At 43.5% G+C, this 21,426-nt stretch overlaps 1 protein-coding gene across 9 annotated transcripts in view; it reads right to left on the reverse strand.

Annotated features, from left to right (window-relative positions):
• Positions 1–21,426, reverse strand: part of agrn (agrin) — a 248,571-nt gene that overhangs the window by 86,479 nt on the left and 140,666 nt on the right. For all 9 annotated transcript variants that reach the window (XM_056384775.1, XM_056384776.1, XM_056384773.1 and 6 more), the window contains one exon: positions 16,034–16,249. In XM_056384775.1, the coding sequence (XP_056240750.1) occupies positions 16,034–16,249 (216 nt within the window). The remainder of the gene's footprint in view (positions 1–16,033; positions 16,250–21,426) is intronic.

The following is a 21,426-nucleotide window of genomic DNA, read 5'->3' on the forward strand; positions in this document are numbered from 1 at the left end:
ACACCACACACACACACACACACACACACACGAACATGTCAGCAAATTAGGCTTTAACTCTGGGTTCAATCTGGGGTCAGACTGCGACAGAAATCAGTCTGGCTGTTATGTGCTGTGCTGTAGCTGCAGAGGTAAGATGGATACTAGCAAGCAGCTGATTAGCAGTGCTTACTCTTATGTGAGTTCAGACTGAAGGCAAAAGGCAAAGCTGAAGGCAGAGTGACTGCAGATAAAAATCAATGCAAAGTGAGCGGGTTCGTGAATGTGCAGAGACAAGGAGGAAGTGAGAAGCATCTGGAGGAGAAATAATCAAAAGAATAGGATTTGGTTCCGTCGCCCAGTCAAAGGACGAGCTAACAAACACAAGAACAGGCACACTCCACACAGACGTGCTAACTAGCTACAGCTAACATCTTTATAGTTCAGAGCTATATTGTCTGTCGAGGCAAATAAACCTGCAAAAAATAAAACACTGCAGCAGTCAAATTCACAAAATTCACTCGGCTCTAAATGTGAACAGTCAGTCTTCCACACACAGCTCAGTAGATTCAAAACTAAATGACTTTCTCAACTCTATTTGAGCTGAAGATATGACTTCTGTAGAAAAAAATAAAAAATAAAGTTTTGTGCCAACAACTCTGATTCACTTCAATCTCATTTTGCGTTTATGTTTTTCCTGGATGCATAAAAATGCAATGTTTATCATCAAATGTTTCGAATGCATACATTTTCGATAAAACTACATTTATTCACGTATCAGAAAATATGTGAAAACTGTAAAGGAAATAACATCTCCAGCTGCGTGGCTCGGTGCAGAGCTGCTGGAGTGTTAGTGGTGGTTTAATTATGTGAGGTCTCTTTTTATTGAGTATTTATTTGACATCAGACTTGTGAAAACTGAAAAGTACCTTTCGGCACAATACTGAAGAGCAGGTGATGAAGGCTGGGGGGGGTTTGTCTCTCTGAAAAGTGGGGCAGAGGGGTTTTTGAGGATGGGGGATTACAGTGATCCTCTCACCTCTCATCTCTCCCCCTGGCAGCGAGCAGGCAGCCAGGCAGGTGGGGAACTCTGCTGCTCTCTGATCCACTGTTTTGAGCTGTAGTTTATTAATGCTTCATTAGGGACAGGGAGCTGTCAGCGTCATGCTGGCTTTACCTGATGCCCTGCCACCACAGCACCAGCAGCAGCCCAGATGTGTGTGTGTGTGTGTGTGTGTGTGTGTGTGTGTGTGTGTGTGTGTGTGTGTGTGTGTGTGGAGATTGTGCGTGTTCATATATGCCAGTGCACGTTTACAGGCAGCCACGGAGTTCAGATAAGTCTGCAAGTGAGTTTGTGATATATATGCATGTGTATCTGTGCATGCATGCGTGTGTGTGCGTGTGTGTGTGTGTGGGGCGCTTCCTGTTGTGCTGGTAGTGATAAGGGAGGGAGCAGGGGGTTAGAGCTAATCAAATGCAATGATGCGAGGTGGGGGGACTTGGCGGTGTGTGTTCTAATCAAGAACCCCCCCTCCACACACACACACGCACACACACACACACAACACCAGCAGATAAGGAAAGAGAAAGAGAGAAAATGTGACAGAGGCAGGAAAACAGCAATGAGGGGGTTGAGTTAAACTGTCGTTTGAGAAAATACAGCGAGGAAGAAGAAACATACAAAAGAAAGTGTTCAGACATTTACAGTAAAGGAATAGTTCAACAAGCTGTTTCCGCTTCTTTTCTTAATTCAACTATTCCTTTAAAGGCAGTTCTCCTCCGTATCATGAATCCATGCTGATCCAACCTACGGCAGCTAGCCGTGTTTGCCATCTACCGTACTGTGTTTACTTCATGTCATTTAGGTTTCTGTGTGTGAAAATGAAAAAATATATGTGATTGCCCTCAAAAAGGAAAGAGACAAACAAGCAAGGAGAGAGAGGGGCGATATGGAGAAGTGTGTAGAAGTGCGATAAGAGAGAGGGCCAGAATAGGAGCGAGGAAAAGGCAAGAGCGGGAAAATAAACAAGGTTAACGGACAAGATCAATAAAAACGGAGATCGAAGAACTAAATATGGATGAAAGTGTGCAGCCAGATACCCGGACCAAGTGATGATGAGCAGGAGGCAGAGACTGAGGGAAGGCCAAAGGATTAACAGTCCTACACACCTCTCCAACACACACACAAGCACGCACACACACACCCACACACACTCTTCACTTTCTCTACTGTGAGGCCAATTGCTGGAAGATGATTCTCTGTGTTTGATGTAGTTCTTCAAAGAGCTCCATAGAACTGCAGCTGTTGCTCTCCTTTACACGCCTTGCTGTTTTACCCTTGAGAATGGAAAATGAACCGTGAAAAGCCCTCATCATACTCCAGTCTGCCGGCCACACACTCACAGCCAAGTAGATGCTGTGTGAGTGTACGTTGGACGAGAGGGTTTGCCTGGACAGATTTTAGCCCGCTTCATTTTGGAAGACGATGACACCGTCCAACCTGACGAAATAAAATATGTTTTTTTACGAAAAATTTAAATGACAGATGACAAAATGCTAAAAAAAACGCTGTAAGGTTTCATGATTCCAAAAGAGTCCAATTTGTCTCATAGCTGTCATTTTCCAGTGGCATAGCTCACGCTTGAAAGACGCAGTGAAGCGCAGGTGGGGCGGTGAAATGACTACACACGGTCCCATCTATTCTGCTGAGTGGCAGAAAGAAGGCAGGGCGGGATTAAAACGTCTGGATGTGGCATTTATGACAAACACAGACGGAGATGTACAGGTCTTTCATGGGACAGCGCATGAGCTCAAAGAAATCCTGAAAGAGAATCTCTGGCTCTTTAGTTGCTAAATGCGCCATCATGCTCAGCGGCTACTCGCTAACTTAATTGCTGAGTAGGTAGTGAACAGTAGGTTTATCTGGGGCTTTTTACAAACTACAAACAGCTGCTGAAATGTATTGGATAAATGTGCTAAGAGTGAACCACAAACTAAAGCTGTAGGCTGTAAAAAATAAAGAGGAAAGATGCTGCATCACAAGGAGATAAGGGGGAATAATTCAGATGATAATTATTTGTGGGTTTGTTAATACAAGCATTAGTCCTTTGGTGTTACATGTGATCCATTGCAATATAAAAATATTGATTAACGCAGCTTTAAAATAAATCTCAGTGCCAAGACAACAAGAGAAGACCACAGCGTGTACACCTCTGGCGGATGTGATCATGATGCATTTCACTGAACACAGTCCAGGGTTTGGAGGATTCTTGTGTGTGACAACAAAGCTGTGATGATGACCACCCCGTTGGAAAAGACATAATCCTGGGTTTATGTATTTAGGCCACGCCAGAGAGGTGTCTCAGTGTCTCGCTAAAGGACTCCGTGGATGGATACACATCACGCGTCAGACCATCCACACGCTTCAAGTGTTACATCTCACTTTGTTTCAGACCTGTAATCCATATGAGCGAGCTAAGAGAGATAAAGGATAAGACGAAAAGACAGACAACACTAACTGATGGACGGTCTCTTTAACCTCGGGGCCTTCCTGTCACCTTAATGGCCCACGGGATCAAGTCAGTATTACCTATTGAAAAAGTGTCAGTGCTTATACCATGAGCTGTGTCTCTCGGATTAACGGTGAGGCCTTTTTCGAAAGCAACAAAGACCTTCGTGCCGAAATAAGTCTGGGAGCGCAGTCGGAGATGCTATTAACTGCTTGTTTGTTTACCTTTTTAAGGCCGGGATCGCACAGTCAATAATGCATTATGGTGCTTTAAATGGTTGAGTTCTACACCAGGCAAGCCTTAATCAAATGCAGTGATATGAAAGTCATTAGACCCAGTTAGCAGATTTAGCATTGCAGCAAACACTTACACCACAGCTATGGTTCACTGATGTAATGTTTTCATCACAAAAACTTCACTGAACAGGAGAAATTACTTTAGTGTACGTGATAATTTAAAAGCCAAATAAATCCAATGTGTAAAAAAAAACACCGTCATGCCCACAGAGTGACAAACAAAGTGACAACAGAAGGAGAAAAGTTGCTGTGTTTCAAATAAATGGACTTCCATCAGAGAGCGATGCTTTCAGAGCGTCACCCCGGCCATGGAAAGAGGTGCGGGGACTCGTGTGAGCTAAGTGGCGCATATGCCACAAGTTTCCTTTCATTTGCTCCTGATTAACGGGAGCCGGTGGTGGTGGGAAGCCAAAAAAAAAATCAGCGCTGATGTGCAGCGAAGCGTCGGCTAATCATGCTTGGCCTTTGCCATCGACGCTTACTAATGAGTGATGGCCGCTGGGCCTCGATGTGGCTTTCTGATCTGCTACGAAGTCAGTCACAGTAGGTGTTGGTCCCACAAACATACACAGGCTTGTCTGTATGAAGGACATATCAACAGCTAAGTGCACCTAAAGTAGGAGAATTCCCACTGCTTTATCTCAGTAAACCCATGTAAATAAATAAATGTTAATCAGCTCTCTGTCTCCAACTGATATAAGAGCAATTATATTTACAGCCATTTCATGAAAGTTGTTCTGAGGTCAGTAGTTTCCAACCTGGAGGGCGAGCCTAGAAAATGATTAACAGCATTTTAAGAATATAAACATTCGACTATTGTCAAATCCTCATTCGTTTTTTATGATCGTTATGCTATGCTATCCTGCTACAGGATTCTAAGGACTGTCAAACGGCAGCAATGTGCGGGGAGAACACAGCAGCACATGGCGTGGCTGTAAATGGCCAGAAGCCAAAACGTTTAGTGCACTAAGTCATGACTTCTACATTTCCAGTGATTTTCGTTCGAAAAACAACATCAATATCAGCTTTGGAAAACTCATCAACAGAAAAAACATTTGCTTACAAATTATCTTTTGTAAGCAAATGGAGAAAATTCCACAGTAATGAGTCCTGGAGACTTAATTTAAAAAATAACAAAGATCCAGAGGATTAGAATTTAAAACTAGTGCGAAAAAGACTGAAGTGCTATTTATTAACTTCTAATTTTGTCTCTCTCTCTTTGTCACACACACACACACACACACACACACACACACACACACACTGCCACACACACTTGCAATCAGATAAATCCTTCAGATCAGGCAGCCCATTTCAGCCTTGCAGTGTAGGACCCTGTTTAACATGACAACAATTTAATTTAAGGTGTTTTGATGGAGTGGGAGGGGTAGAGCGAAGCTGCAGGAGGAGCAGAGAGAACTGACATTTATTCAGTGCAAACAGTAGATGAAAATAACTTGGATTGATTCTCCTCCTTTTCTGACGAGCATTATTACTGCAGACAAGCACTGTGTGTGTGTGTGTGTGTGTATGTGTGTGTGTGTGTGTGTGTGTGTTTCTATTATTCTAATTGTCAAGAACATTGTTAGATCTAGGAGTAAGAAAACAAACGCATTGGAGAAGAAATGGAGGGTGTCCTGCTCTGTCCTCTCAACCCTCAGAGTTAGAATGAAGTTAATGTGATCAGGTTAAACAATAGACAAACAAATTTACCATACGGTCAGCATCAGTCAAGTGATTCTGATAAACACTATAAAACAGACCCATTCAACCCACTGGGGAAACAGCATTTTCATAGTGTCTGTCTTGTGTTATTTCACTGTGAACAGGATATTGTGTCAGGATGCACCTCAGAGAGGAAGTGCTCAAAAATGGGCAACAAGCAAAAGGCCGGGAAGACTGTTATCTCCTGGCTGTAAAAGCTTCTCACTGTGAAAATGGTTTTGGACAAAAATGTGAAGGGTTTCCAGGAAGAAACACTTAAATATGATGATTTCAGAAGCTAACATGACAGAATGAAAATAATAATGGTAACCCTTTAAATCAAATTATTATTTCTTTTTTTTCTGATGGATTTCTGATTTTGAAGGAGCTATTTGTTAAATTGACTGTTCATTGTTAAAGATTGTTAATTTATTTAATATTATATCAATAAAATATTATATGAGGTTAACTGATGGCGGACTTGCAGATGTTTTGTTGAACTGTAGTGACTAACCGCTAATGCAAACCCAACATTTTCCGCTGCTGGGGCTATTACATTAAAAGTATTCAACTGGCGAACCACAGAGTGGCTTTTATTATGGAGCAGCCACAGGAAACACATTTTATGTCCAGCTGTGGTTAGAGCTGATACACGGTCATTTTCTGAGCTTTTTGTCAGTGGATAAGAATGAAATGCTACAGGGGAGTGAAGGAACAAGAAAGAGCAGTCACAGCGAGCTGTTAGATGGAGAACTGCAGCCGACAAGCTGCACACCTCCAATTCCTCATCAAGATCACCAACTCTTTTCACCGTGCCCTGCTGTCAGATAAAGAAACTGACTTAAGAGAATCATTGCAAGAAAACAAAACAAAGTTAGCACGCCATTATTCTGTTATTGCTGCTTGTGGCGGCTGTTGAGCAGAGGTTATACGGTCTCATTTTAAGTTTCTGAATGAATCGTCCATTGCAAAACTGGGCACTAAACCTTTTTCCTCTTGAGCTATGTCCGAATTTAAACAGTCAAATAAAATGGCAGTAAGTAAATATAGAGCACTATGTAGTAAATGGAGAGTTTTTTCAGCTCTAATCTTAGAAATGCTTCTCGCAAGAGAATCTTCTCTACATATTTTCTCCTTGAGCATTTTTCTGTCCTGTTCCTGAGGACAACAGGCTGCTAGGTTTCTGTCCTCCCACTCAGTTAACACTCACATTCCAGCTCAAGCGTAAACAGTGTGTGTCTCATTAGATCGCTTACATGAACACCAGCATGATTCTGGGTCCCGATGACCCGGATCAATAACCACTGCACTACTTCATTTTGGCTTCCAGACAATGGGAGCTGATTCACAAACACACACGACTACATCCATGTGGCTGAAACAGCTACAGCGCCTGGTTTTCATTCCCCCACACTGCAGGGCTGAACGCTGTGAAAGTTTAACATCTGTCTGCTCATTGGAAATCAGCCGTGGAGGAATTTACAGTCAGTCTCCCATTGAAAGCGAGGAACGTCTAAATTCCCCTCGACCGCCACAATGTGAACACAGCGTTACTCTGGGGGAGCGGCAGTCGATGTACGCTTCTTACACAAGGAGCAGGAGTAGTTGTGTGTGTGTGTGTGTGTGTGTGTGTGCACCTAAAGGTGTTGACCATGAACGTGCAATGCAGAATATAGATTCCAAAGTGATTCATGAACTCAACATGAATTAAATGAATGAACTGTTACTGTATGGTGCATAGACCGGCCTGTCTCTCTCTCTCTCTCTCTCTCTCTCTCTCTCTCTATATATATATATATATATAATTAAGTCAATGAGGGAAACAGCATTTAGAGAAAGTCATATACACACACATATATATTTGTATATGTTTATATGTGTTTGTGTATGTATCACACATAAGTCAATACCGACACAAACAGATATTCTTTAGAAATCTGGCTCTGAACACTTGTCACCAGTCTTCCACACAAATACAATAAAATATCCAGTATTGTCTGCAGAGCTGGTAGTTATCCTGGTATTTTCAACACTGCTTTGCTTTTATTGTTTTCACCTCTTTCCGTCTCTCCTGAAGTATACGCAGGGAAAATAACAAATAATGATGTATTATTCAGGAGAAGCCAAATGCATAAATACATTAAAAAGTCTCAAAACACAACCTCTTGTCTGGTATTAAGCAGGTATGTGTGTTGATATGGAGGTGTGTTTGTGTGTGTGTGTGTACATTATCTGTGTTTTGCCCGCAGGTTTTAGAGAGGTGAACGCTGGAGAGAGAAAGAGATGAAGAAGACAGGGTTTGTCTTACAAGTATCAGTGGTTGCAGATGAGTGGAACTGCAAGTAAAGATGGATAGAGGATTCCAGCGAAGCCCATTATCATCTCTGTATGTGGGTGTGCGTGTGTGTGTGTGTGTGCGTGAAGGATGATAACAAGAACGTATATTTTTCTATCTGTTTGCAAAATGCCTGCAGTGTGTGTATATTTCACTAAGCATGCTTGTGTGTATATGCGTGTACATGCATATGGGTATAAATACTGTATCATTACACACACACACACACACACACACACACACACACACACAGACACACACTCACTCACATAGTCAGTCCATCAGGTTCTGCATGTTATGGTTATGAATATCAAGCAAGAGTCAATGCCCCAGGGAAATGAAAGCATGGAAACCGAGTTATTTACAATGACCTCTCGCCCTGTGTGTTAGTGTGTGTGTGTGTGTGTGTGAACATAAATGTGTTCAGCAATCACCCTGGAGAAATCTGATTACTCTCTGCGTTCATACGGTATATGTGTGTGTGTGTGTGTGTGTGTGTGTGTGTGTGTGTGTGTGTGTGTGTGTGTGTGTGCGCATTCATGTTACCGCTGATGAGAGTGGCAGCAAGAAACAGAGAAATTCGGTCTGAGGGAAATGCAAAAGAAGAAACGGAATGAAACAAATTGGTGGAGAGAGAGAAAGTAGTCAAGAGAGGGGGAGAGCGAGGCTGAGCTATTTTTGGCTGGTCAAAAGCAAGCAACTGAAGAAGAGGTGCAAGAGAGAGACGTGGAATAAAATGACGAAGGAGGGAGAAGGGGAAGGCGAGAAATGGAGAGACAAAGAAGAGGAGGGAGTGAGGAAAAGAGGGGAGATAAAGGTGAAGGGAAAAACACAAAAAGAGAGAAAGGAAGAAGGTTAGAGAGAGGAAGGTAAAAGGGGAAAGGAGGCCAGAAGGAAGGAGATGGGAGAAAGGAAGCGAGGTAGAGATGACTCCTCCTCAGTCACAGTGCAGAACACTGTTATCTTCTGGAAAAGCCAAAAGTCATCTCCACCATCTACAGATATTACCACCACTCCATTGTATGCGGGGGCAACCGGGCATGTCACCAGGGTAACAAAAGAGATAATCAAAGCATGAGCAAAAAGTAGAAGTACAGGGAAAGGGAGGAGGAAGGAGGGGAAGAGGAGGAAAGGGGAAGGGTTAGGGAGTATGTGGAGGTAAAGGTGGAATGAAGCAAGTTGCCTTTCATCTCTTCACTCCCCAGCTCTGTTCCAGAAAGAGGGATTTGTTTGCAGGGGATTTCCTGAAATGTCCCCCCTCCTGGTCAGCTTCAGCCTCTACGAGGGGATAAATCAAGGCTTTACCCGGCCCGACCCAGACACCTTAACAACCAGCCACACCAGCACCAGACAAAAAGCAAAATGTACAGTTGGGGTAAGAGGCTCAGACCACAGACTGTTTGAGCTTCTCTGAGGGAAAAAAAAAAAACTCTTTCAACAATAGTTCAAGAGCAAAAAGAAGAGACTTCCATCAACAACAGGTGAACAAGCAGAAGAAGAAACTCTGATTGGGCTACCAAGATGTATCAAAATAAATAATTCTGCTATTTTATATAATCCCAACGAAAAAGTGTTAGCGAGGTGTTGTTCCAGCAGGAGCGGCTTCACTGCTCCTTGTCACAGTCTCTCTGCAAGTCTCTGGAGGGTAGGTCTCATTATTACAGCAGGCGCACACAACACATTCAGTGCAGCCGCACACGATATTCTGCAAAACCACACTTTCTACGTACAAAATACAAAAAAGCACTGAAATTCAGTATCATTAAATCCTGTAAATATATGAGTCTATGCAAACAAGAGTCACAAATAGAGACTAATGCGCTTGGGCGAATACATTTAGGAGGATTTGTGATTGTTGGGAGGATTATATTGACCACTAAACATTGGCTGTGGTTCAGGGAAAAGATCACGGCTTTGGTAAAATATTGAAAAAGTCAACGTATCCCATCTCATGTGTTGGCTTTTGCAATATTTAACCAAGACCACAACCTTTCCAAACATGAGTGCTTTCAGTTTTCAAAACATAACTATAAAATGTTAATTATGTTTTAGTTGCCAAGAGCAGCTACTGGAGGAAACGGATCCAAGTACAGTGAACATTTTGCAGATTTGTTTATTATAAATATTTCCTCATTAAGTTGATAGATAATGTAATCTGGTTTCCATTACAGTCGCTACAAAACTTATTTGCAAATGGGAATTAGCTGCATATGAGACAGGTTTACTGTATAAAATCGCTGAATAGCTCTTATAAACTCTTATATATATTACAAGTAAGTACCAGAGGCTGCAACACATACAGTACTTTATGTTTAAGATTGGGAGGTTCACATCCTTCTAGTATTGGGTCTGACTGCCTGCAGTATGTTAGAGCAGACAGAGCAGCAGGTGTGGAGTACTGATGCCTTTCTCCTTTCACTGTGAGGACAGAAGAGTGTGCCGGCACTGGAGAGATAACGCCCTCTCTAAAGCCCGGATAGAGAGAGAGAGGGAGAGAGGGAGAGAGAGAGAGAGAGAGAGAGAGAGAGAGAAAGAGAGAGAGAGAGAGTGCGGAGAGTGGAAGGCAGCCGGCCGCACTTATGGGAAACTCTCAGGAACACACTCAGGCGTGCACATGTGCACGCACACGCACACAAAATCAATCTCCATTGATCACTGTCTCAAACCCCAGTCACCTCACCTCACCCACACACACACCCACCCACCCACCCACCCACACACACACACACACTTGCATTACTTGTTGCACTTCTTTTAGAAGAAAAAGAATAAAGTAAAAAAAAGAAAAAAGAAAAAAAAAGAACGAAAATTCCATGTTCCACTAGAGTGGCCACACAAGATGAGTTTTGCAGCACTTCTGTAGCTCTCTCTGGGAAAGGGAGTGTATTTACCACTCCGCTCCAAGTTCAATATTAGGAGAGGCAACATGGTGCATGCTCCCTGGCCAATTGTAGCGTGTGCATGCCCATACACGCAGTAATACCCACACACACACACACACACACACACACACACACACACACACACACACACACACACACACACACACACACACACACATACACACACACACACACACTCACATACACACAGTTGCCCAAATGTCTCTTGTCTCTCTGAACCAGAAAGTGCTTCTGCTGGCTGTTTCTTTCTCTCTCTCTCTCTCTGTCTCTCTCTCTTTGCTTCTCAGTTCTTTCTTTTTTGTTGCTCTCTCCGTGCGTTGTTATCAGGCACTCCTGCTGGGCCAATTTAAACGCAGCTTCTCCTTTTAATTTCGATAATATCTGAGGCCATTATCTGCTCACCGCCTGCCCGCTTGACCGCCTGACCGCCGGAAATGTAACCCCGCCAATCCCAAATCATCCATCTAGAACAAAAAGGAAGATAATGAAGAAGCTGGCCCGGAGCTGGTCTGAAACATTAAGGGCCAGGTTATGTGAATATTAGAGAGGAGCACTGGGGGCAACTAAGTGTCCACGCCTCAACAGCATGTGGGTCATTTCGTCCATCCCTCAGGAGGGAAATTACACCGTTACACTGGCAAATGTTGTAATAGCCAGTTCAGTGTTATGAGTGAGGTGCTAAATGAATATGGTTAAAGGGGATTTTACCTCTGTTGAGCCAAACTGAGTCAAGCTGAACTGTGGAGTCAGATGAGCAGGAATATATACAACAATATCTGACAATGTCCAGATTGTCAACAAACATCTTTATTTGGCTTTGCACAGGAAAACTGTGTGAACACAACTACGATAAGGACAGTAAGACAATGTTGTGCCAAGAAGTTGGTCTGAAAACTGTGATGGGGGGGGGGTTGTTTAAATCCATGCTTTTATTCATCATTTATTTTAGCTAACTTCTGCTTTCCCCAAGACTTAACCATTCACCTGATGAGTGCAGTGATATAATTACAGATAGGAACAATGACCAAAACTACAAGGATATGCCGAGGTTGTATGAAACCAGGATGTCCCATTAACGAGGTTATGGCATGTGCATATTCAGGTAAATGACCACAGAACTAAGTGGCCACTGTGGCTACAAGTGACACTTACAGGATGTGCAGTGTACCTGTAGCATGAGTGAAGAATGGCAGTAAAGTCAACAGACTGACTCAGAAATGTCAGTTACGCAGCAGTATCCATCAAACGTGAAGTAGGCTAACATTAGCCACACTGGTCACATTGAGACCGAGTGAGGCTGTAGCAGTCAAAGCTCTTGAGTGTCTGAAGCAGGGGAACGATTTATTGTTTAAAACGCTGTCACTGGGAAATGTAGTGTTGGTCTCAGCATCCACTAGATGTCAGAGACCTGCTGGTTGATGCTCCCCCTCCTGTTGAAAAAGAAAACATTCCCCAGGCTTCAGACTTGTACTTAGTGCTAACAAAAATGCTCCATATAACTCCAGTCCCTTTAAAAAGGGGATAATCTGCGAGAAGAAAACTTCTTTTGTGGCCGCACTCCTGCGTGCCAGATAAGACTCCCGAGTTGATTTGAATTGGACATGACGGCTTCTCAGAACGGTAGCCAATTCACTTACCCCAATGAAAACCCGCCATTCAAATTGAATGAGTCAAACGAGGCTTTGCACAAAAGCACCAATCCAACCGCCCACACTATTCCTAAAGTTAAAAGCTCTCTTTCCATCAGCTCTCTCTCTCTCTCTCTCCACGCTGTCTCCCACTCCTCGTCCTTCCCGTCTTTGCCTCTCGCTTCCTCCATCAGCACTGACAACTCCATAATCTCAGCCAGAGTGACCTGTCCAGACCCTCTGTACCGGCTGAATTTATTGGAGGCAGAAAGAGAATGAGAACCTGTCACTCGGCTTCCACTAACCTCCTAACACCCTCTCTCTCTCTCTCTTTGGCGTGCGCACACACTGGGAGACAGTATGCATGTATACCATCCTACACCATCTATACCTCTACCTACTATATACAGTGTGTTTGTACTATAACTACAAACACAAATATCCTCTTACTCGTCCACACAGAAACACATAAACATCTTTTGATCAACGCTACACTGCAGCTTACAACTCGGCTGAACCTTTCGTCTGCTATAAGTCTACCTCCCTCGATTCTTTCATCGGCTGCCCTTTCAAATACAGTGTTAGAGACGCTATGTTATTTTGTCCTGCGTGGGAGCTTTCAACAGGGCTGTTGCTATACAAGTAAAGGTTAAAAAATTTTTAGCAATCACAGCTAGCCAAGTGCAAACACTTGACCATGACAGCTCGCATCGAGTCGGACGTACGTCACAACGCACAGGGCGAAAAGATGGGAGGAATTAACAGGAAGTTAATTTGTGGACGTGTTTGTCCTTTGAATGAAAAGCATGAGATATTGATTTCCATTGAATAAAAAGCCTTTTTGGTTCAACATGTTCAGACCCTGGGATCACCTGCATCAGTACCTGGACGCGTATTCGACATGTGGCGCCGGGGTTGAGTCTGTGAAGAAGAAAATACAGCTCTAAAAGCGATGTGCTCTGCCACAGTCGACTGTGATTTACACTTTCCATCTTTTTCACAGCAGTCATAATTTTTACGCAAATAGGATCGTGTATGACTGACACCCCCCCACCACCTTCCCTTCCCACCCCCCACCCCCCCTTATGAAAAAGCTGGTAAATGATGATGGAAAAGCGTGGCATTATCTCAGAATCCACATGACTGGATAATTTGGCTCTTTGGGTTTTCTCGCTTTCACTTCAAAAGTCAAGTGATCAAAGGGATCTGAGTCTGAGGCCTCCCCAGAAAAAAAACAAACAAACACAAAAGCAATGTGTCTACATCATGTTAAGCTGGATTCTAACACAGGCTGTGTTCGACTTGACTGGTTCTCATTGAAGTGGCGATGATGCGGAAACACTGGAAACACTACGACCTGCGAGGTGAGTCGGGACTACAGCGACTCTGGGTTTGACAGTGTTGTTTTATGAGTTTTTATTTATTTAAAAAGGCTACAGTGGACACATTTATCCAGCCAGACAGGCTGAGCAGAGCTGGTGGTGGGATTTTGCTGAGCGACTGGCCCACACATTAAAACGCTATAATAAAAATGCAGAAACTGATCCTTAAATTTGAATTTAGTATCTACTTAACTTTTAAATTTTGCATGTTTGCATGGATATTTGTGAAAGATATAATGTCATATTTAGCAGGGAGGTTGGCTTGAACATTTCTGCAACTGGAATTAGGGCTTTTCAAATATACAAAACACAATAAAAAAAAGTCCGGCAGACACTTATCTCCCAGGGGCCCTGTGTTCTTAGAGAAGGAGCCAGATTCAATGATCACATGAGGGCGTTGACATAAAAATTGCCTTAGCTTCAGCGTCATTTACACTGGCCTCTTTAAAATGCAGGAAATGGAGGGATTTGGGGGAGAGAAAAAAAAACAAAATAGCTTTTGACTTGCTGTTGCAGATGTGACGTGACAAGGGAGAAAATCTGTTCTGGTGGTGAGCATGTAGTTATTATCAGCAATACTATCATTAGCCTCATCATTATTATTTTTCTGACTTTATGTTGTTTTGGGTTTTTTTGCTAGTCACTGCCTGCTGTTGTTGCCTGTTGTAATTATGGTGCTTCTGCTGGCCTTAACCCTCCATGAACCATCATTACAGCACTCTCTCTGTGGACTTAGTCTACTCCTGCATTCTGTTCACCCATTCACTCACTTGCTCTTGCATGCCTTGTCTTTCTCTAAATGTTTCATTGCTCATTCCTCCTCCAACATGAATCCCTCCCTCCCTCCCTCTCCAGCTGCTCCTCCTCCCTCCTCTCCACTGCACCCTCTGTTCCTCCTGTCCCCTCTCCGTCTTTCTATCTTTTTATTTCCTCTCTGCCAGTGGTGAGCAGTCACCAAGCTTGTCATTAGTGCCAGGTCCAAGCCGGCACTGTAATCAGACCCCTGGAATTAGCAGTGGGCTCACACTGGCAGCCAGGCACAACGCTGACAATACACTAGCTATTACTGAGGTTGCTGCAATGTTGCAGCTTTGGCAGGAATCCGCTGCTCCACTCGGAGCCCTGGATCTCGATGGGCTTTGCTAAAGTGAAACAATGAGAGTTACAGCAGGAGTATGGGCACCCACCGAGGGCTAAGGGATAAAATACACACTGGATGGCTACCAATGGGAGAAGTGAGTGGCACACTTTTTTTTTTTTTTTTTTTTTTTTTGTGAGGGTGCAGGTGGCGCTTAAGCACTGGGAGCGTGGCCATATTGGAAAGACAATAGATGCGACATAATGGGGACGTGTTTTATTATTGGGGGATAAAGATAGGGAGGCAAAGCCTGTTGTATTAGGACAGGGTGTAATAGAAATCCATTTACTTGACAATAACAAGCAATTTAGCATCACTCAGAGACTTGCAGCTTTGTTTCTGGCTGCTATAGTGTTCTGTCCCGAACATCAAAACATCCCAAGTCCTGTTTGTGTTCATTGAAAAACCTCTCAGCAACAGTGCGCCTCGTTTTAAGCAGTCAATTCACCCATACTTTACAGCTTTCACATTCAACTCTCATCGCGGGTTTAAAGGAGGGTGTCAGTCTCAGGTCAGATTGCTTTCTGAAATACTGTAGATTCAGTGGTTCAGTGGGATTGCTCTTCTCTGGATCAAAAGCACCAATTTCTTCTCTCAAAATGTACAAACCCGATATACACAGCGCTAATGGTAACACGTCAAACGTGCTAGAATAAAAAATTCTGCTCATGTTAAACGTCTTCAAAGAATGATCTCGGCCTGTTTCAGAAGTTCTTGGGGTGTTGTGATCTCTGTACAACACTGTACAGCAGATCAACAGTTGAATCTCAGCTGTCTTCAAACGTGAATATGCAAAATTTATTTTCTTTTTTTTTTTTTTATCTACGAGCATATGAAGTATTCAAATGTCAAACTTTAAACAGACTTAATTTTCTTTCCAATTTTATAAGTAATTAAGTCTCGCTCTTAAAAATCTTGAATCAAAACGAGGCAGGAAAGGCGGACCACTTCACTGGTGTCAGGGGATTTCTGAAAATGAGTTACTTTGTACTGAAAGCATGTGGAATTAACTCAATTATCATTTTCCATTTGTTTAAAAATGAACAACTGTCAGACTGAAAATGAGATCGGGCTGAGCTGGTGGAACGGGTATTTTCAGTCAGTGTCTCTAAGAGGGGCTGGTTGGGTGGAGGGGTGGGTGGTAGGTGATGGTACTTACAGCAGGGTCCCTTGCGCAGCACCTTGATGCGTCTCTGTGTGTTGCACTGGGCTTTCTCCAGCTCGCACTCGTTGGAGTAGGTGGAGGAATCTGAGCCGCAAACAGGCGCCACCAAGGACGGACATTCCACCCTCTTGCAAACGCACTCAGCCTTGGCCGGATCCGTTGGGTCACGCTCACAAACGGCGCCAAAGCCGCACAGCATTCCTCTACAGCCTGCAAGACAGGAAGAGAAAGAGGAGATATTAGGATTGCTATACATCACATCTGATCCGCCTGTTGTTTTTTGTAGCAGTTTCAAGTCCAGAACAACACAAACACCTTAATGAGTGTAATCCTGGTTGAACTGATTATGCATGCACAAACTCAAAGTAAGTTGTTTTTTTTCCCCTTCCTTTTCCTTCAGAGAAGTTTGACATGAGTATACGCAAAGAAAGTTTATGTTTAAACACCAGACAGGCACGTCTGAACAAATTAATCTCAATATGCGTCGGCCGTTGGGGTCTTTGTGCAGAACTCTACTCAGTTCAGCAACACAAATGCATCAGGGATTCAATGCGATCATGGCGTAAAGCACACAGATGCTCTCAATTCATCCAGGAAGAATCTGTCCACCCATGCAGAGCCGGCACAGTGTGTGGCTGGGTGTGCTCAGCCGTTTGCAGAATTTTGGAAAAGCTCCAGTGTTAGAAATTTTAAAAAGTCAGCAACAATATTAAAATCAATCTACAGGCGGCCGGATGATACACGCAGTCTTGTGGACGGTTCATTTTGACCCTTTGACGAGTCTTTGAAGCATCAATGATCCACCACTGTCCAGGAAAACATGGAGGGACAGCAGCACAAAGACAAACCAAGGTTAGCCACACACTTTAAGGCAGTATGAGTCGAGCAAACACAACTCTGAAGACTTTGATCCTCAACTTCCCTCTGAGTCCTCAGCTTTGATCAAGTGTGAAACAGCAAACTATAAACTCTGTCAGATGCTGCTGAATGCGCAAAGCAAACAAGGTGTGTGTGCGTGTGTGTGTGCGTGTGTGTGTGTGCGTGTATACACAACATTATCTTAAAAAGTAATTGACCTGCATTGTGGCAGCTACACCTGCTGTAGTTCTGTGGCCACTTTTAGGGCTGTTGGGCAGCCAGCTGCTGTGACGTCCTTGCCTCATGTCTGAGGGGGTGGGGCTGAGTGGAGGCTGAGTGGAGGGTGGGGGCTCACACAGGTAGCCAACCTGATTGGAAATCAATGGATGAAAGCACATAAAAATAAAAGTCCACTCTAAAAAAGCCATCTTGGTTGGAGAGGCGAGCGACTAGTGTCACTTCGGAGGATATACATGTCACACACTCACACACACACACTCACTCACACACTCACTCACACACAACTATTTCTTATCGCTGGCACCCAGGCCAGGACTTAACGCAAGGCAAGGCAGCATGTCCACTCGCTGGCAGGTGGCTTTTGTGGGACTAGACAGACCGACAGACAGTCTGATACACACACACACACACACACACACACACACACACACACACACACACAGAAACTCTTTGTGTGCAGCATAGACAACTGGTCCAGCATCTGCCCAAGGCATCTCATTCTGTCTCTCTCCTCACACCAAGGCGCACTGTGTGTGTGTGTGTGTGTGTGTGTGTGGACTGACAGGCGAGGAGGCTGTTTTTGACTTGCCCACTGTTCCCTGTGGGAGAGCGCCTGACAGCTACCTGAGCTCACTCTCTTTTGTACCACGGGGAAAAAGGAGCGAGTGTGTGTTTGTGTGTGTGTGTGTGTGTGTGTGCCCGCGCAGCTATCCATAAATGCATCTGTATTCCTGACAGCGTGTGTGCGTCTGTGAGGTGTAGGCATTAGGTGTCTCACAGGCTCACACACGAGCGCGGCCAGGTGCTAGCATGAAGGCCTTGTCATAACTGGCCCACTGCTCTGCCATCACTTCACACCATGTGCCGCGCATGTGTGTGTGTGTGTGTGTGTGTGTGTTGTGTGTGTGTGTGTGTCTATATGAGTGTCAGCGTGCGGCTCAGAGGTGAAACCATGAGAGTGGAGTGACAAGAGGTGAAATTCAATCGAACTGTGTCAGATGTGCACAAGAGAGAGGGAGGGGTGTCTGATAGTATAGCTGGGAAAAAAATAACATAACAGACTGAGGCTGCAGTTGACCAGTGATCTCTGCGTGGTTTAAAAACATCAGCTGTTTTTTTCTGTGCAGTGCAGGCAGCACCAGTATATTCCTGTGAAGTCAAACAAATAATATTGTTTAAAAAAAAAAAAAAAACCTGATTTAAAAACTGACAAATCAACTGCAGAGAAAAAAAAACCCTGACTGCCCGCGGTGGTTTGTAACCACATCTCTTCAGCGATGTTTTCCTATAAGAAAATGTCACTCTCGCCTCCAGCTTAGCGGACTGACAAAAGTCTGACACCAGAGCTTAGGGCTCTGTTAAAGTGAAGGTATCAAGTGGACCGAGTCTACAAACTGCATACTGTATGAGGCAGGAGTTCTTTCCTGGGAAACGTCCTCCTGCTGCCTGAGAAAAAACTAAAAACCACGTCTGACACTTTAGCTTTCTTCAGAAAAGGAAAGAAGCCCGTGGTAGTTAATTTGAACGGCAATACCTTATCTAGCGGGGCTGAAAACAACAGTGCACCGCCAACAAAAAACTTTGTCAACAATAAATTCCAACAGTGATGTACCTGACCCAGTTTGATTGACAGGTGATCTCTGGGAATGCAGACACGATAATAAGAACAGTGAGGATCCTGTGGACGTGTCCTGGAGACAGATTACTTTACAATGTAAAGCTTTTCTCTCACACACACACACATACACACACACACACACCTGCAGTGTTGTGTGTCTCACTGTTGGACACATCACCATCAGATAACTTTATCCATGACCCTAATACATTTCAGAGCAGAGGTCGCCCGGTTAGCACTGTCGCCTGCACACAAACCTTTCTGTGTGGTGTTTATATGTTTCCTCTTGCCTACGTGGGTTTCTTCCTGGCACTCCGGTTTCCTCCCACAATCCAAAGACATGCAGGTTAAATGGCAACTCTAAATTTCCCCGTAGGTGTGAATGTGAGTATGAATGGTTGTTTGTCTCTATCACAGACTGTAAATAAAGATGAACGTCACCCAAAGGTTTCTGAAGAGCGGTTTTGAAGCTGTGGCAGTGTCTGACTCCGCCCCTAACGCCCAGCTAATCCAAAAATGGGCAAAGAGGATTTGCAGTTAGAATTTGAGGCCTTAAGTTTGAATAAATGCTTTTTACTTCTGCAGCAAAACATCAAACTTGCAGCTTCACAGTGGCTGTTTATATAAATAGAACAAATCGGGCGTCTACGCAAAACATTTAAAACCTTTTTGTAACTTCCATGTTGGCTTCATTCTCCAGCCTCGGAGGTTGCTGCTTGATCTCTTGATGTGTCAGCCCAGTGGTAGACTGACGTCCAGAGGATAAGCGGTACGGCGATATAACATATCAAAATAAAAGCTTCACCTTCGTCCAACACTACATGTGCTTGTAACAACGGCAACCGTGCTGTTCCACTGGGACTAATAGACATGACCTTTGGAGATTCTCTCCTCTTACTTGAGTCTTAAGAGCAGGATGGGTTTTAAACGCTTAGGTAACGAAGCCTGTGTCTGCTGCTATGTACAAGCAACAGAAAGACTTCCATCTGAGCTGAGATAAAGACACTGGACATTATAAGAAAATAATAAATGCCTTTTTAATATAGTTTTTGGTTGCACTTCACTGCAGTGTTCTTGTGGTGTACACAATACTGACAGCTGCTGTACAATATCTCCAAAGGGATGAAAGTTAATATTATAAATTCGTTTTGGTGTTTGGTTTTCTTGATATTGTCAAACTGTAGAAAATACAGCAAGACAAAATGTTAAGTGTAATACATCATCTTCACACTCCTCTCATCTTTCAGACGTCTTGGACATATCTCTGCAGGAACTTCATGCATGCAAAGGTATGTGCTTCTGAAAACTGCACAAGCACCACTTAAGTTTATGTAACAGTCCAGTATAAATGTGAATGTAAACTTTGCAGTTCTTTGTGCAATTGTCTCTCTGAGTGCCATGAGTGTATGTGTGTGTGTGTGTGTGTGTGTGTGTGTGTGTGTGTGTGTGTGTGTGTGTGTGTGCATGCTTGTCAGTCCATTTAAGTGTGTAAGGTAATCTCCCTCTAGCCCTGCAGCATTAAAAGCTTCACATCCTTGCTGTTTTCTTTTTTTTTTTTCTTCTATTGGAGACTGAAGAAGAAAATCCCATTGGGGAGAAAAGACAGCATGTCCAGTTTGTGCTTGTCAAGGCAAGCGTCTTGTCCAGGTAACAGTTCATCCCATGTTTAGACAGCTCATCCATTAAATATGACATGGTGTTGGAGCCTTAAGGATGCTCTCAATGCGTCAGTGGGTTATGAAAGGCAACAGATAGCGCTGTTGTTATTAAAGGCATGGTGGAGAAAAAATGTCACGGTTTACGAGTTGAAAGAAAGTCTGGCACAGTTCTCTGGTGGTTATTTTCCACACGTTCTTTTGCCAGTTCTGATGCTTCAGGATTCAGTGGTGGTTGAAGATGATACACATTTCAGTTCATTTCTTTTGGTGGATCAAAGCACATGTCACTGCGCAAAAGAATATATTTTTTTGCCCTTTTCACAACAATGCAGACCATGCAGAACATAGTTAGGACAGTGGAACCCGATGCTTTCAAATTAAATCCTCATTTTAAAATAGTTTTTGATAGCAGATGAAAGATATTTCATCATATTACTCATTATCTGTGCAATAGTTTGTGCCAGTTTCTTGCTTTACAACATAGATTCATACAGACAGATTCAATAAATATACCCCAAAAGCAGTAGCTCCTATTACTTTGAGATTGTTTCTACTCTGTGAAGAAAACATCCCCAGTCTGTTTGTGGTGAGATGCTCTGTCAGTTTCATTGTTTTGCTGCCTTGTTGCATTTACCTCAAACAAAGTGAAAAGGGGAGAAATGGACTGTCGTGGCAAGCATGAACGCGTTCAGACCCAATAAGGCTTGACAGAATCGCCCTGACAAACTTAAAATGGCTACTTTAGGGGAGGAACACTGTTTTTTCTGCAGTTGGGGGAGATACCTGTCAGGTTTTTCAATTATTTTACAGCAGTCCAGTTTGCTCCAGCTGGAAAGGAGAGAGGACGGAGAGAGGGAAGGGAAGGAAGCAAAGGGAAGGTGTGCATGAATAATTAACAGTCCTGAACTTTACATGGGTGACAAGAATAGCGTCTGAATTACTGGGGGTAGCCGGGGCAGTGATGCACAAATGGCAAGCTTGTTGAATAACCCGTTTAGATGGAGCCAGTCGTG

This window comes from Seriola aureovittata, chromosome 9 (assembly GCF_021018895.1).
Source record: "Seriola aureovittata isolate HTS-2021-v1 ecotype China chromosome 9, ASM2101889v1, whole genome shotgun sequence".
NCBI classification, from domain to species: domain Eukaryota; kingdom Metazoa; phylum Chordata; class Actinopteri; order Carangiformes; family Carangidae; genus Seriola; species Seriola aureovittata.